Genomic DNA, 16096 nt, shown 5'->3' on the forward strand with positions numbered 1-16096 from the left:
GGTGTGCGCGTGTGTGCGTGAGTGCTCTAGTGTTTCTCTCGCCTCGGATCTTTAACCCTCCGGCTATCTACTGCGCCATGTAAGTACCAGTCTCATCTCAATCACATACATAGTCACACCAGTGGAACAGTTCAACACACTGTTACACAGTTTAACACCGTTTTACACAGTTAAACGCTTGTCAAACCAAGCTTAGCCTTAGGTAAACTTGTTTGACACCTTCTGGGCAGGACACGAACCCCGGTCCTGACTAGGGCGGCATTAGCCGGGCTAGGCAGGACACGAACCCCGGTCCTGACTAGGACGGCATTAGCCGGGCTAGGCAGGACACGAACTCCGGTCCTGACTAGGACGGCATTAGCCGGGCTAGGCAGGACACGAACTCCGGTCCTGACTAGGACGGCATTAGCCGGGCTAGGCAGGACACGAACTCCGGTCCTGACTAGGACGGCATTAGCCGGGCTACAGACTAGCGTTGTTTCAGGTGGTAGGAAACAAATAGAGAGAATATACAGGTTGGCTGGATCTTTATGGGTTAATTATTATCTGTTGATTGGTTTGCTTAATTACTTTGTGATGTTGGCTAGCCAGTCACACGACTAACCGCGGTTGGTTAAAAAAAGGTTTAACTCAACGCTTGACTGTTGGCTAGGAAGTTGATTATTATACCGTAAATTAAATCTACCGACACCAACACAATCATCACTCCAACATCAACATCACACCAACACCAACATAACACCTACACCAACATCACACCAATACCAACATCACTCCAACACCAACATCACACCAGTAACAACATCGCGTCAACACAAACATCGCTCCAACACCCACACCAACAAACTCAGAAACAGTGCTCAGGACAAAAGTTTCATGGACTGAAATAATTTCCCCACTTCTACTGTAATGTTGAGGGGATGGGTTGGGGGTGACCTGGGGGGGGGGGGGGGGGGGGGGAGCTTATGTTTTTAAGTTAAAGTTTCCAGTTCTGTAACCTGTAGTATCATCTCTTCCCGTTCGTGCCCAAGACACATGGGCAGATGAAGTAGAGTTCATCTGTTTCAGGGACCTAGGCGTATGAAGGGCTAGTGTGGTCAGCACTATGACCAGCCGCCTTTACTTTCCCTAACGTGAGTTAGGTACTCATCAGAGCTGGGTGGACTCAGAGACTTTCGGTGTTGGTGTAAGATGTAGTATGCTGTTGTAGTATGCTGTTGTATTATGCTGTTGTAGTATGCTGTTGTAGTAAACACACTTCCCAAATGTGTTACTATAAATAACCTCTTTCTTTGCAGACGCCGGATCATGAGTTTCGTGTGCCACCATTAGGATTTCTTTTAAAACCACTCACCCTGAACACGGCCACAATGCCTCGATCTTTTCTCGTCAAAAAATATTTGAAACAAAAGTACGATGCGGACTTTAAGCTGCAGCAGGAGCTTGCTGGCGCGGGCAGCGAAAACAGCAATGTCAGTGACAGCAATGTGTTGGACAGCAATGTGTTGGACAGCAAACCTGTCTGGGACAGCAAGCCTGTCTGGGACAGCAAGGACACGGGACAGCAGACAGCCGACAGCATCAAAGCGGCCACACCTTTCACCCAGCCGTTAGCAGTCCGCCTCAGTAACGGTAAGTTGGTTTCATACGTTAGCCGGCACACAGGCTCCACGTTAGCCGGCAGTTTAGCCGGCACATTTAATAACATTGAAATAACTCTACTTGTAATTTAAACAGCCCGCCCCCCCCCCCCCTCCATCACATGATGGTGTAGTGGCTACCACTGATGGTGTAGTGGCTACCACTGATGGTGTAGCTACGAATGGTCGGGGTTCAGTTCAACCTATAGGAGCAGTAATTAATTCTACTGCCCGGTAAAGATTCCGGTCCCCCCTGCCTCACCCCCCCCCTAATCAGCCCCGAGTAAGCCTCAGGCCGCTGTATGAAGGCATAAACTCATTAACGAATTAGCCGTTATTTCAACCCCCCCCCCTTTCGATCCATCTCCATTATCTGGGACGGGCAACTTATTCTGGGGACGATCACGATCTAAAAATAGAACTGTGTGCGCAGACGACAGCAGGGGCACTGTCGTCAGAAGACGATTGATCTAAGCCCAGTCACGTGATCTAGGCCCACTCACGTGATCTAGGCCCACTCACGTGATGTCGGCCCACACACGTGATCTAGGCCCACTCACGTGATCTAGGCCCAGTCACGTGATCTTGGCCCACTCACGTGATCTAGGCCCACTCACGTGATCTTGGCCCAGTCACGCAGTAGCCAGCCTTAAATCAGTCGAGTCTGATCTTGGCGTGGAACCTGCACGGAGTTCTGTCCCTTCCCCAGTTCCAGACTTGGCCAGTTTGTCGCGACAAAAAAAAAACGTGTTGAACCGGTCAATAACCGATTATGTCAAGTATCCAGTTGTTTCTCTCCCCCCTCCCCCCCCCCCCACACCACCACTCTCTGTAGAGAACATCAAGACGGTGGTGATCCCAGTTGAGCGAGGCTCTGCTGTTAAACCTGACCAACCGTTTGATGTTAAACCTGACCAACCGTTTGATGTTAAACCTGACCAACCGTTTGATGTTAAACCTGACCAACCGTTTGATGTTAAACCTGACCAACCGTTTGATGTTTAACCTGACCAACCGTTTGATGTTAAACTTGACCAACCGTTTGATGTTTAACCTGACCAACCGTTTGATGTTTAACCGCTTATGTAACTTGGCCTAAATAGGAGAGCCACTCGTGCTGGACATGGGGATGAACGAGTTAAACAACGTTCTTTGCTAGCCGTGTATGTCATGTGGCATTTGTTTTTCTAGCCGTGTATGTCATGTGGCATTTGTTTTTCTAGCCGTGTATGTCATGTGGCATTTGTTTTTCTAGCCGTGTATGCCATGTGGCATTTGTTTTGTCGCCACACGCCCCATCTTTGTATGCCGATGAGGGTCGTTTAGCTGTAGGTTCAAATCTCTGCTGACTGGCCCTATGAGCACGTCAGAGAAATCACGTGATGTCCGCGTGATATCGATCTCCTCCAGCCAACAGCCGACACCGTGTCACGTGATAGTCCCCGTCCTGTTGGTCTGTCATTGATCCAGTTATGCATGGGTCTGGCGCTACCTGTTGATGGCATGACTCACCCTAATTAATCACCCGTAAAGCAGCCGAGCCTAATTGATCGATGCCTAGTGCCCAGGCAAATATCGAGAGAACTCGGGAATCGATTTCTTGCTTTGAGGCGAGTACATCTATCCCATGTTTTCCCTAGTGTGACTCTCACTAGTGTGTGATTGCATGATTGTCCCTATGATTGTCCCTATGATTGTCCGTATGATTGTCCCTATGATTGTCCGTATGATTGTCCCTATGATTGTCCCTATGATTGTCCCTATGATTGTCCCTAAGATTGTCCCTGAGATTGTCCCTATGATTGTCCTTGAAATTGTCCCTATGATTGTCCCTATGATTGTCCTTGAAATTGTCCCTATGATTTGTCCCTATGATTGTCCCTCCCCCCCCCCCACCTGGCTACATGTCTCACCTATTTCCCCCTACAGGCTACATCCTTGACGTCACACCGACCCACCAGCCGTGTGGTGACGCCGAGAGTCAGCACTCAGTGGCCAGGACGCCGGAGTCAGCAGCCAGAGAGAACGTCATGCCTAGACGCAGCGTCATCGTAACCAACAGCAACCACCCAGCTAACCGCCACCTACAGACTGACCGCTACTCCCCCTGCCCCGCCCACCTACAGACTGACCGCTACTCCCCCTGCCCCGCCCACCTGTACAAGAACCCCACCCCCCACAACGATTCTCAACCCTTAGATCTAGTCCGAGCCCAACCAGCACACATGCCGTCCCCACCCCCTGCTCACACCCCGGCCCCACCCCCAGCACACTCATCCATCCCCACCCCGGCGCACACATCCGCGCTGACCCTCCTGCCCGCCCACACCCCTCGGGCCGCCCACTCGCCTACACCGGCCCACCTGAATCTGTCCCGTCCCCGGCCGGACGTGCTACCTGCCGACCACCCCATCCACCACCCCCTCATCCAGCAGCTCATCAACCAGCGGCTGCACGTGCCAGACGACAGAGACCACTTCCGGTCGGACTACGACTCCCGCCAACAGAAGCTGGAGCAGCCGATGGAGGAGGACGAGCAGACGAGTGACCACCCGGGTCCACACGAGCAGCACGAAGGCAGGTACGACAGCAGGTACTACTACGTCAGCCACGCCGACGACATCCGCTACCACAGCTTACAACACCTGCACGAGCGGGGCGTGAGCACTCTGGAGGACGGGCGCTACAGCCCGCGAGAGCTTAGCTCCATCCCGTCCCTACAGCCCATCAACCCCAACCATCTTCCCCCATCGCCCAGCCCATCGCTACCATCCTCATCCCCCACCCTGCCCGTCGTTGTCTCCACCTACTCTCACTCCCCCGCACCCCCATCCCCAGCCCCCTCTGCCCATGCCTCCTCCCCCCCGCCGTCTAGTGACGTCAACACGTTTACCTACGAAGCTTTTCTGGTGAGTGACGGCCGCTCGAGGAAGCGCTCCCTGGACGGGCGTGAGGACACGGGCAAGGTGCGCTACACGTGCAGTGAGTGCGGCAAGGACTACGCCACGTCATCAAACCTGTCACGACACAAGCAGACCCACCGCTCGCTGGACAGCAAGAGCGCCAAGAAATGCCCGCACTGCGACAAGGTCTACGTCAGCATGCCCGCCCTCTCCATGCACGTACTCACCCACGATCTCAAGCACTCTTGCAACGTGTGCGGCAAGACCTTCAGCCGACCTTGGCTTCTTCAAGGACACATGCGCTCACACACGGGGGAGAAACCTTTCGGATGTGCTCACTGTGGGAAGGCTTTTGCTGACCGCTCGAACCTGCGCGCGCACATGCAGACCCACTCGGCCTTCAAACACTACGCATGTGACAAGTGCAACAAGACATTCGCGCTCAAGTCTTACCTCAACAAGCACCTCGAGTCAGCGTGCGTCAAGGACTGAACCCTCGAGTCAGCCTGCGTCAAGGACTGAAGCGTCTCAGAACGAATCCAGAAAGTTCTAGTCCAGCCGTTAAAAAACCAAACTATTTATTTCCATTACCCAGACTGTGCTCGTTTGTTTTATAGCTTTGACAAAAGCGCCATGACAGTATTATAAAAACTAAAAGAACACATCCATTTCGAGGCTCCTCTCATCAAAGATGGCGCCGATTGAAGCCGGCGAGGAGCCGCTCAGTAAATACCCGTTCCCAGCATGCCTCGTCTTCTAATTGTCTGTCGTCTGGACAGGGAAGAATTGATGAAAGTTATATTTAACCTACTTACTTGTTATGATATTTTAAAACGTTTCTACTTACTCGCCGTTTTACAAAAACGATGCAATATTCATGTTTCATGTCCAGTGTTTCATGTCCAATGTTTAAGCTTATGTACATGCATTTACTATTTGTTACGTTATTTAAAGAAAAACCCGCCATTATATCAAATACATATCAATTTTTTGTACATAAATTTATATCAGAAATTTTTAAAGATTTTGCTGTAAAAATGAACGTTTTTTTACACGAATTAATTTTTTTCCAACTTTTGTACATCAATTTAATTTTTTATTGACAATACCCGTGCTTTTTATAGCCAGTTGTTGTCCTTATCAAGCAATGTGCATTTTTGTGAACCTCTTTCTCATCCGGCGTCAGCTTTGTGGGCAGATCAATGGAGCAATCTCACAAAAAGTAAACCTCGCAAAAAGTAAATCTCACAAAAAGTAAATCTCATAGCTACCTACATTACTCCGGCCAACAAAGGATCATTATTTCAATTGATCGTCACAAAGACGTATTAGGATCGATTATTTAGATCAGCAGCCCATCAATATCGTGACTTGGCGTCGCTTGATTGGCGTCATCTGTCGTGCTGTAAACACACATCAGACCGAGCTGTCCGCACAATGGCAAGTTTCAGCTGCCTACAATGACAAGTTTTACCGTGGTTCGGTTAAACGACGCGCCGGATAAAATCAAGCCGTCCAAAAACATGTCGGGACAGAAGCTATAAATAGCCGTAACCGGATGATTAAGACCGATTTGTGTTGAGGAGCAGCGCTGAGATTAGCCCAGCAATATATCGATCCCTGCCTTCCCCAGTCATGCAGAGAACTCAACTATTTTTAAGTCAATTTTTTAATCGATACCAATATTATAAAAAAAAATAACTATTATAGGTTAAAATCAATGACGTCAATGCGATTTTCGATTTAGAAACTAAACATTTGCTGGCATTTAGGTACAAGTGCTATCGTACATTCTTCCGAAATAGATACTCTTTTAATTAATTAATTAATACTAGACCCTAACACCAGGAACTGACCGTGGGGCCATCACATAAGGGGACCCCCACCGTGGGGCTGCCTGTTGGAAAATGGCGGGTGGGGTGGGGGGGGGGGGGGGGGTGGGGGGGGGGGGGGGGTTCAATCGATAAATTGACCAGATTAGAAAATAAAAGACTAATTTCTGCGTGCAACGCGCGCGCTATTTTTGGCTCGGAAATTACCGTTTAAATACAGGCAGACAGATTGTATGACGGCTGATTTCAACACAAATTGGCGCTGCTAGAAAATTGCTAGGTGAAAACTGGGCTGAAAATCTATGCGCAGGAGGGGGGGGGGGGGGTATACAAAAAGTTATAATTCCACTGCCGCTCCACTTTGTTCACCCACCGGACCATCTAACTAATCCACCGGACCATCTAACTAATCCACCGGAACGCTCCACTATGGTTAGATCCACCGGGCCGCTCCACTAGCCCCAGCCAAATAATGTCGGGATGGACATCACTTGTTATATGTTGTTTTTATTTTCTTGTCTTCTGGTCGTGTAGGCCGTACAGGCCTGCGTGCAGGGTTGCTGTGCCTGCCGTACAGGCCTGCGTGCAGGGTTGCCGTACCCCGCTCTTCATTCAACGAGTTGTGAATTTGTACCATAGACCGTAAAAACCTGCTCAACGTCGTCCTGGGGGGGGGGGGGATGTTGTATGGGGGAGTGTATGGGGAGGAGGGGGGGGGGCATATGTACTATAAATAGTTGTCCACAGTTTTAACTACACATTTCTTGTAATCAAATACAGGATCCACTGCGTGAGAAACAAATTTGGGTCGAAAACAAAATTGTACCTTGTTAGAAAACCTTACCTGGTTAGAAAATTGTGCCTGGATGTAATAAGTGTACATCGCTTAAACCTGCCTTGAATGTTGTTTTTTCTAATTTGTTCACGTGAATTTCTTGCATTCCACCAGAACGTTCTATTGTTGACCCCTCACGTCCTCGTCTAACCTGCCTTTGATCGTGTTCACTTGTTATTTCATAGCTTCATTCCTTGACCTTTGACCCGGAGTGCTTACCCTCTCGTGTGTTTCTTTCTGGCCTTGGTGACTACACTCGGAGAAACGAAATTGTTTTTTTAGCTGGATGTCTTGGGACCAAAATTATTAAATGTTAGCCTTTCTCCGCCTTATTGTTGACATGGTACCATTGTTGACACTAGCACCAGTGGTACCACCTCCACACCAACTTGCCCGCGAGTCAGCAGCTCTCTAGACTCCCAACACAGTGTGTTTTCCCACCACGTGCAATAATTTCTATGCTATTTTTGTACCAACCGGCAGCCGTCCTAATAAATTTACACTTTTTATCAATGTCAACAAAAATGTAAAAAATTTAAATGTTAAAAAAAAGTAAAATTGTTAATTTAGAAATGTGAAATGTTTTAGAATGTATGATTTTTTAAATTTTTTAGTTTAAATTTTTTAAACTTTTTTTTAACAGTGGCAACAGCAAATTTGAAGATTTGTATTGTAATTTTTGGTTCAACTTGTGTTTTTAAACACTTTTGCTTTGTACAATCTGCTAATGTAAATATTTTTATTTTTCCCCCCCGTCGACAATGTTTTCATCTGAAACTAGGTCACGGGGGAGTGTCGGGAACACGTGCAATAATCAAACAACCCGCCCATTTTTTTATTTTTTTATTTGAAACTTGCCAGGCAAACACCGCATTTGTGTATATAGATGACTATGATAAAATATGTGTGTACATAGATGACTATGATAAATATTTGTACAGCATGAAAACTTCTTTTACAATTGTTTAGTCACCATTTTCGTGTCAAAATTTTTTGCTTTATTTTAGTAACTTTTAACTGCTTCCGTGGTAAGAACAAAATAATTTCAAAACTGTTGAATGTTTTTTTTTTAATTTTGACCTTTGGTTTTTAAAAAATGTTTGGACACGTGTAGGCAGCAACCCCCAGCCATGCGATGGACATGTCTGGCTCTGGCATTTGTCTCAGAGCTGTACTATAAATAGATTTAATATATTCACTCCAGAACTAGCAATGATACATTATTGTTTGAAGATACTGCTAGAAGAACTGCTTGTACATAACGAGAAATCTATAAATAAAATTTTATTCAGTTGAAATCAAAGCTTTGCTGAGCGTGCGTCACCCCTTTTATGGCAAAAATTTTCAGATGAAATTTGTGTTAACAGAAGTCATTTCTGTGGACTTGTTTAATGGAAACACAATTGAGAGTGTTTTAATGGAAACAATTTAAAAAAAAAGAGCGTGTTTTAAAGTGAATTAGTTTTGTAGTCATAGGAACAAGCGCGTCAGCAAAGCTTTGGGTGACGCGAGTCTATCTTGACCTGAGCGAGATAGACTCGCGAGTCTATCTTGACCTGTGCAAGATAGACATGACATGTTCCCTTTGTGCCAGAACTTGTACCAAACTCTAGATGTTGTACCTTTTTATACCGTTATATACCCGCCTGTCATGATTTACCTACCTGTCATTATTTACCTGTCATAACTCTGTATAACCCCCCCCCCCCCCTAGCACCCAACCCAACAGGGGTCAATAAGAACAATTGTACACATAGCATGTTTGTTGTTTGTTTGCTTCAAGTTCAATGCAGTTTTTTTTCATGTATTTCATCACCTGGACAGTTAGGTCAGACCTTAGGACCCTCTCACCTGTACAGTTAGGTCAGACCTTACGAGCCTCTCACCTGGACAGTTAGGTCAGACCTTACGAGCCTCTCACCTGGGCAGTTAGGTCAGACCTTACGACCCTCTCACCTGGACAGGGTCAATCCCGGACACGCGCCAACAGGTGCTTAACATAGTTTCCCGCACTTTAGATCCCCCCTGACTTGACCCATATATCCTGTAAATGAACGTGTAGGGGTGGGGGTGGTTGCAATCTGCTCCAGCTAACGGTGTCGGGACGTAAGGACAGGTCGACGGACAACACAGGGGATGGGGGGGGGGGGGAGACGCACATTCAACAACCAGCGACTAGACGCTAGCGTGGGGGGGGGGGGGGAATACGGCACCCAGCGTAAGATTACCAAACGTATCCTACCTTCCCCAGCCCTGCCCATTCTTTAGCCGCCATTCCCCCTCGAGCCGACAAAGGCCAGGTAGGGTTGAAAGTCTAACAGGTGCACCCGTAATCCCCAGCCAATCAGAAGCTCGCACCGGCAGTCCCCAGCCAATCAGAAGCCACCTGCCCAATAACGGGACGAGTGCTCACACAATCGACACACGCTCACACCATGCACATCAAAAGCCCGTCCGTCATTGGGAGTTAGAATCAACTCAAGAAACCCAGCCGAGGGAAAAGCAGCAGTAGATGCCCTAGATAGCTGCCCTTCTTCCCGCGCCGTCAAAGTGTTGGGAAGATGTTTAGCCTGATTGTGACGGAACAGATTCGAATAAATTATAAACTCCTGACATTCACTGAATTATAAACTCCTGACATTAAATTATAATCTCCTGACATTCACTGAATTATAAACTCCTGACATTAAATTATAATCTCCTGACATTAAATTATAATCTCCTGACATTAAATTATAATCTCCTGACATTCACTGAATTATAAACTCCTGACATTAAATTATAAACTCCTGACATTCACTGAATTATAAACTCCTGACATTAAATTATAATCTCCTGACATTAAATTATAAACTCCTGACATTCACTGAATTATAAACTCCTGACATTAAATTATAATCTCCTGACATTAAATTATAAACTCCTGACATTTACGACATTAAAGACTTCTGATCGCTTTTTAAAAGTTTTTCAACTGTTGCATGTCTGCACTGCAAGAAACAATTTTACACCTGAGTATTACCCCTGGGTCACGCACCCCCCCTCACATCTGTTTGTTGTTTCACTTGTGGGGGGCACGCCAGCACCGCCCCCATCACTGGACGGTGCCGGACTATTCCCCCCCCCCACAGTATTACTTTGATGTTGTGTCCACCCCGCGGTCGTCAAATACTTAGTGCTCATCTTGTATGCTCATCTTCTGCAGGGTGTCGTTTGCTCTTTCCATGTATTATAGCAATCTTTATGGCATGCATGTTGTCAATCAATCATTGCATCATCAATCATCCATGGCGTCATCACAATCATTCTTTCATTCTTGACAACACAATCTTCAATCAAAGATCAACATTGTTGTAACCCTACACCACCAATACTCTTTCCCCAGCTCAAGGCGTCTAATAATTCAAATTTGTATTATCTTTTCATTCAACTTTTATTATTAACTCTTATGTATTCATTTTGTTGTCAAAATGCAACCACGAATTTTGTCAAAAAGCAATTTGTTCTACTAGAATACATTTTAAAATGAAATTGTTTGAACAGAAAATTTTGCTGGCAAACAAATCTCGTGCTAACGTGGCGGAGCGTGCAATATTGTAACATAGCTCAAATCTCGTTTTTGTTTCAAATCTCGTTTTTGTTTCATTGTTCACATTCCAGCCATTCCCTGCAATCTTTCCCCTGGGTTTTGTCTAGGGTATGCAAATGTTAACTTCTGTAAACACAGCACTGGTGGCGATATGTCAACCGTAAAAAAGAATCAATTTTTAAAACTCAAGTGAAGATTCACAGGGGCCAATTTTAATGTTAGCTATTTTAAGAACACATTGATTTCATATGCCTAGTCGTGTTCGCATCTAGCTCAAATTATCAGCAGCAGAAAAACAATTAAAAAATCTAATTTTTTAAATATATTAGATCTAGCAGCCTTTAATTTGGCTATGAAGTGTACCCTGTCGGATGCATGCCATCTGTTTGTTCAGGTTAAAAAGTTTAGTGCCTACATTCAATGTTTTTCCTCCCAAAATAGTTTTTCATAGTTGATCAGTTGGTGAGTGTTAGACAATACTCACCATTTCAAATCTGTTCTGATCTCAGTTTCTTTACAATGGACCAATTGAATATAAATCAAATATATTTGAAAATGGACCAATTGAATATAAATAAAATATATTTGAAAATGGACCTGTCAACTTGTTTTTATTTTTACCTGTCTGTTTCAGATCAAGCGTTTAGAAGTGTGATCTTATTTAGCAGAGGCAGAAGGGTGTGTGGGAGGTGTGTATTTGGTAGAGGTGGAAGTGTGTGTTTAAGTTTAAGTTGGTGTGTGTGTGTGGGGGGGGTTATTAGGTAGAGGTGGAATGATCATCTAAAGATTTGCCACTATTTAAATAGTAAGGTATTATAATATATTTAAAGAAAATAATTTATTTTCTCTTTTTTTTAGTACATTATTACATACATACTTGTTATTTAAAGGTTTTTTTTTTTTTGTAGAATTTTAAATATTTTAATACAATAGAGTTGCATGAGTAAAAACTATTGCGCACCAAATGATCGTGATAACGAGCGTATACTATTAGTCATCCAATTAAGTCAAATTTAATGTCATGTTGCATTGTCATCGGGTCTTGGCTCACTTGCCGAATTTCAGAGAAATAGATCGGTTAGAAGTGCCAGATATTTTGCACGCCCGTTTTGATCTAGACAGACAGAGACAGATGGAAGACAGAGGAAGCAAGTGAAATAAAAACTGGTAAAACAGAAATGCGAATAGAGAGAACAGGAGGAAGCAGACGGAAGATATTAAAAAGACGTATCTAATTCAGCACTGAACAATTTAAAAAGATAAACAAAACATCGATGAACACGTGACAAGGATGGATGCTGTTATCTCAGATTAGATACAAAACTCGAGAGGGCGAGTACTTCCTGGTTCGTCAAGAGGGTGCAGTGGGAGGGGGTGAGGAGGGAGGGGGTGAGGAGTGAAGGGGTGAGGAGGGAGGGGGTGAGGAGTGAAGGGGTGAGGAGGGAGAGTATTGGATGCTGATTTTCTCAAACTTTATTGTTGAACATTGAACCAACACAACAAACCCTTAGTTAAAACCTTCAATACAAGACAAAACTTCAACGCACATCATTAGGTGCTTAAGTTGATGGTAAGATTGATGTTACAGCTAAGCTAGACACGTTGATACAAATGTTGATGCTAAAGTTGATTCAAATGTTCATGTCACAGCTAATCTAGACACGTTAATGCTAAAGTTGATGTTAAAGTTGATGCTAAAGTTAAGCTAGACACGTTGATACAAATGTTGATGCTAAAGTTGATGTCACAACTAAGCTAGACACGTTGATACAAATGTTGATGCTTAAGTTGATGTCACAACTAAGCTAGACACGTTGATACAAATGTTGATGTTAAAGTTGATGTCACAGGTAAGCTAGACATGTTGATACTAAAGTTGATGTCACAGGTAAGCTAGACATGTTGATACTAAAATTGATGTCACAGGTAAGCTAGACATGTTGATACTAAAGTTGATGTCACAGGTAAGCTAGACATGTTGATGTCACAGGTATGCTAGACATGTTGATGCAAGCAACTAGCAGCAAGCAAACGCCGCTCTAGACCGCTGGTCTAACCACAGCCGGCAGATTGAGGCCGACAAAGGGAGGCAAGAAGAAATCGATGCGCTGATTGTTCTAGGCTCCCTTTGTTTACCTCCCCTATCAGCAATCTGGATGATGGTTCCAACAGTTCGCTGTGGCCCGGCAGATGGGACCCCCCCCCCCCCCCCCCCCCACTGTCCTGGCATTATGCTGCGCTACATTCATGAGGGGCAATACTGTATTTGGTTTACATAAATTGGTTAATTAATCACTCACATTAATTAATGAATAAGGCTGAGGCAACAATAAACAAACACATAATTAAATTATAAATGCAGACCTTTTAATCGGCCATTATCACAGTATTTCAATTGAATAGGACGAATAATGGATTGAAGATTATATAAGGGTGAGACATTGGACGAATAATGGATTGAAGATTATATAAGGGTGAGACATGGGACGAATAATGGATTGAAGATTATATAAGGGTGAGACATAGGACGAATAATGGATTGAAGATTATATAAGGGTGAGACATAGGACGAATAATGGATTGAAGATTATATAAGGGTGAGACATTGGACGAATAATGGATTGAAGATTATATTATATAAAATTATAAGGGTGAGACATAGGACGAATAATGGATTGAAGATTATATAAAATTATAAGGGTGAGACATAGGACGAATAATGGATTGAAGATTATATTAGGGTGAGACATAGGACGAAGAATGGATTGAAGATTATATAAGGGTGAGACATAGGACGAAGAATGGATTGAAGATTATATTATATGTTATAAAAGGGTGAGAAAAAAAAACAAGCTTTGTGGAACAAGTTGCACAAACTACAGGGAACGAGTTGCCCAAACTTCTAGAAACAAGTTGCACAAACAAGGAACAAGTTGCAAAAACAAGGAACAAGTTGCAAAAACAAGGAACAAGTAGCACAAACTTCTAGGAACAAGCTGCACAAACTACAAAAAAGAAGTATCATAAGCTTTTGCGGATAAGTTGCAAGTTGGATAAGGTTCGTGGAATAAATTGAAATAAAGTTATTGCAAGAAACAAGGTAAATCAAACAGTAAACTATGAGACAAACAAGTTGAATAAACTCAATGGGATTAGGTGAAAAAAAAAACCCACAATGGAGCTAGCTTGCACCGAAGTGTCGGGTCAGCTATATTGAGTACAAAAACCCCGTCCAACAAATAACCCGGCCAACTGTTTGGGTGAGCTGTTGTTGATAGGGTGGACAGATGATGACCAGGACAGAAATAAACCTGGCACGTGCACAATACTCACGCGGCACGTGCGGTCACCTGTCAGCTCCCCCCCCCCCCCGATTCAGATTTTCGACCTTATGACATCAGAGGGTCACCGTGACATCAGAGGGTCGACGCGCCGACCTTTGTCCGAGGGTGAACCTGGCAGTGAGTACCACAGGCTGACCACCTGGATGGGCCAGCTGACCACTGAGTTGGCCGCAGGCGGGTTGACCCCCGGGTATCACGTGACGGGCAGACCTCGAATGACAAAAGCCCTCCCCGCCACCGTGCGATGAAGTGTCATTAAGGAGGTGGGCGGCTAATGAAACTCTAGAACATCACGTGCTCTATTCTTATTTAGGACTGGAAACGGGATGGGGGGGGGGGGAGGGAGAGACATCGTTTTTTTTATTTCTTTAAAAAAAGATAAACAACCTAATCTCGATTTAATAGTGTTGCAGTAAGGTTAATGAACTCAGTCACTAAATACCCCGCGGTTGGCACTCCGTCTCTCTTGAAACCTTACAAAATAGAAGTGTTGGATGTGTTTGACTGTGGCGTGCTTCATTTGTTTTCCTTTTGTTTTGGAAACCAACACATTTTACATCTAAGTTGGAGGTTGCCTAGGTAACGAGTGTGTCTACATCCAACGTTGGAGGTTGCCTCGGTAACGAGTGTGTATACACCCAACGCCGGAGGTTGCCTAGGTAACGAGTGTGTGTACATCCAACGTTGGAGGTTGCCTCGGTAACGAGTGTGTATACATCCAACGTTGGAGGTTGCCTCGGTAACGAGTGTGTATACACCCAACGCCGGAGGTTGCCTCGGTAACGAGTGTGTATACATCAAACGTTGGAGGTTGCCTAGGAACGAGTGTGTACACATACAAGGCTGGAGGTTGCCTAGGTAATGAGTAAGTTTACATACAGATCGTGAGCAGATCAGACTGGCTTGTTGATAGTGAGCTCTCACAGAGTCTTGGTAGAGTGGGTACCCTGGTGAGTCTTGGTAGAGTGGGTACCCTGGTGAGTCTTGGTAGAGTGGGTACCCAGGAAAGACAGGTGAGTCTTGGTAGAGTGGGTACCCAGGTGAGTCTAGGTAGAGTGGTTACCCTGGTGAGTCTTGGTAGAGTGGGTACCCAGGAAAGACATGAGTCTTGGTAGAATGGGTACCCAGGAAAGACAGGTGAGTCTAGGTAGAGTGGGTACCCTGGTGAGTCTTGGTAGAGTGGGTACCCAGGAAAGACAGATGAGTCTTGGTAGAATGGGTACCCAGGAAAGACAGGTGAGTCTAGGTAGAGTGGGTACCCTGGTGAGTCTTGGTAGAGTGGGTACCCTGGTGATTCTTGGTAGAATGGGTACCCAGGAAAGACATGAGTCTTGGTAGAGTGGGTACCCTGGTGAGTCTTGGTAGAGTGGGTACCCAGGAAAGACAGGTGAGTCTTGTAGAGTGGGTACCCTGGTGCTTCTTGGTAGAGTGGGTACCCAGGTGAGTCTTGGTAGAGTGGGTACCCAGGAAAAACAGGCGAGTCTAGGTAGAGTGGGTACCCTGGTGAGTCTTGGAAGAGTGGGTACCCAGGTGAGTCTTGGTAGAGTGGGTACCCAGGTGAGTCTTGGTAGAGTGGGTACCCAGGTGAGTCTTGGTAGAGTGGGTACCCAGATGAGTCTTGGTAGAGTGGGTACCCAGGTGAGTCTTGGTAGAGTGGGTACCCTGGTGAGTCTTGGTAGAGTGGGTACCCAGGAAAAACAGGCGAGTCTAGGTAGAGTGGGTACCCTGGTGAGTCTTGGTAGAGTGGGTACCCAGGAAAAACAGGCGAGTCTAGGTAGAGTGGGTACCCTGGTGAGTCTTGGTAGAGTGGGTACCCAGGAAAGACAGGTGAGTGTTGGTAGAGTGGGTACCCAGGTGAGTCTTGGTAGAGTGGGATGAATGAGATGAAGTTAATTAGCAGCATACATGCTAAACTGGTTATATTTCCTACACCTTTCAACCATGTTATTGAAG

The 16096-nt window shown here is 45.3% G+C and overlaps 2 protein-coding genes across 2 annotated transcripts; one reads left to right on the forward strand and one right to left on the reverse strand.

Annotated features, from left to right (window-relative positions):
- Window positions 1–1298: 1298 nt before the first annotated feature.
- Window positions 1299–5173, forward strand: LOC131947630 (zinc finger protein 777; the record flags this gene model as incomplete). The annotated part of the gene is made up of 2 exons (XM_059308858.1): window positions 1299–1632; window positions 3570–5173. Coding segments are annotated over 2 exons (1800 nt in total), but the record flags the coding sequence as incomplete, so codon positions are not given.
- A 9841-nt stretch (window positions 5174–15014) lies between these two features.
- LOC131947634 (collagen alpha-2(IV) chain-like) lies at window positions 15015–16046 on the reverse strand. The gene has a single exon (XM_059308867.1). The coding sequence runs from the start codon at window positions 16044–16046 to the stop codon at window positions 15015–15017; it is 1032 nt and encodes a 343-aa protein (XP_059164850.1).
- Between the last annotated feature and the right edge of the window lie 50 nt (window positions 16047–16096).

Source organism: Physella acuta, unplaced genomic scaffold (assembly GCF_028476545.2).
Source record: "Physella acuta isolate Inbredline_101_S28 unplaced genomic scaffold, ASM2847654v3 ptg000602l, whole genome shotgun sequence".
Classification (NCBI taxonomy): Eukaryota; Metazoa; Mollusca; class Gastropoda; family Physidae; genus Physella; species Physella acuta.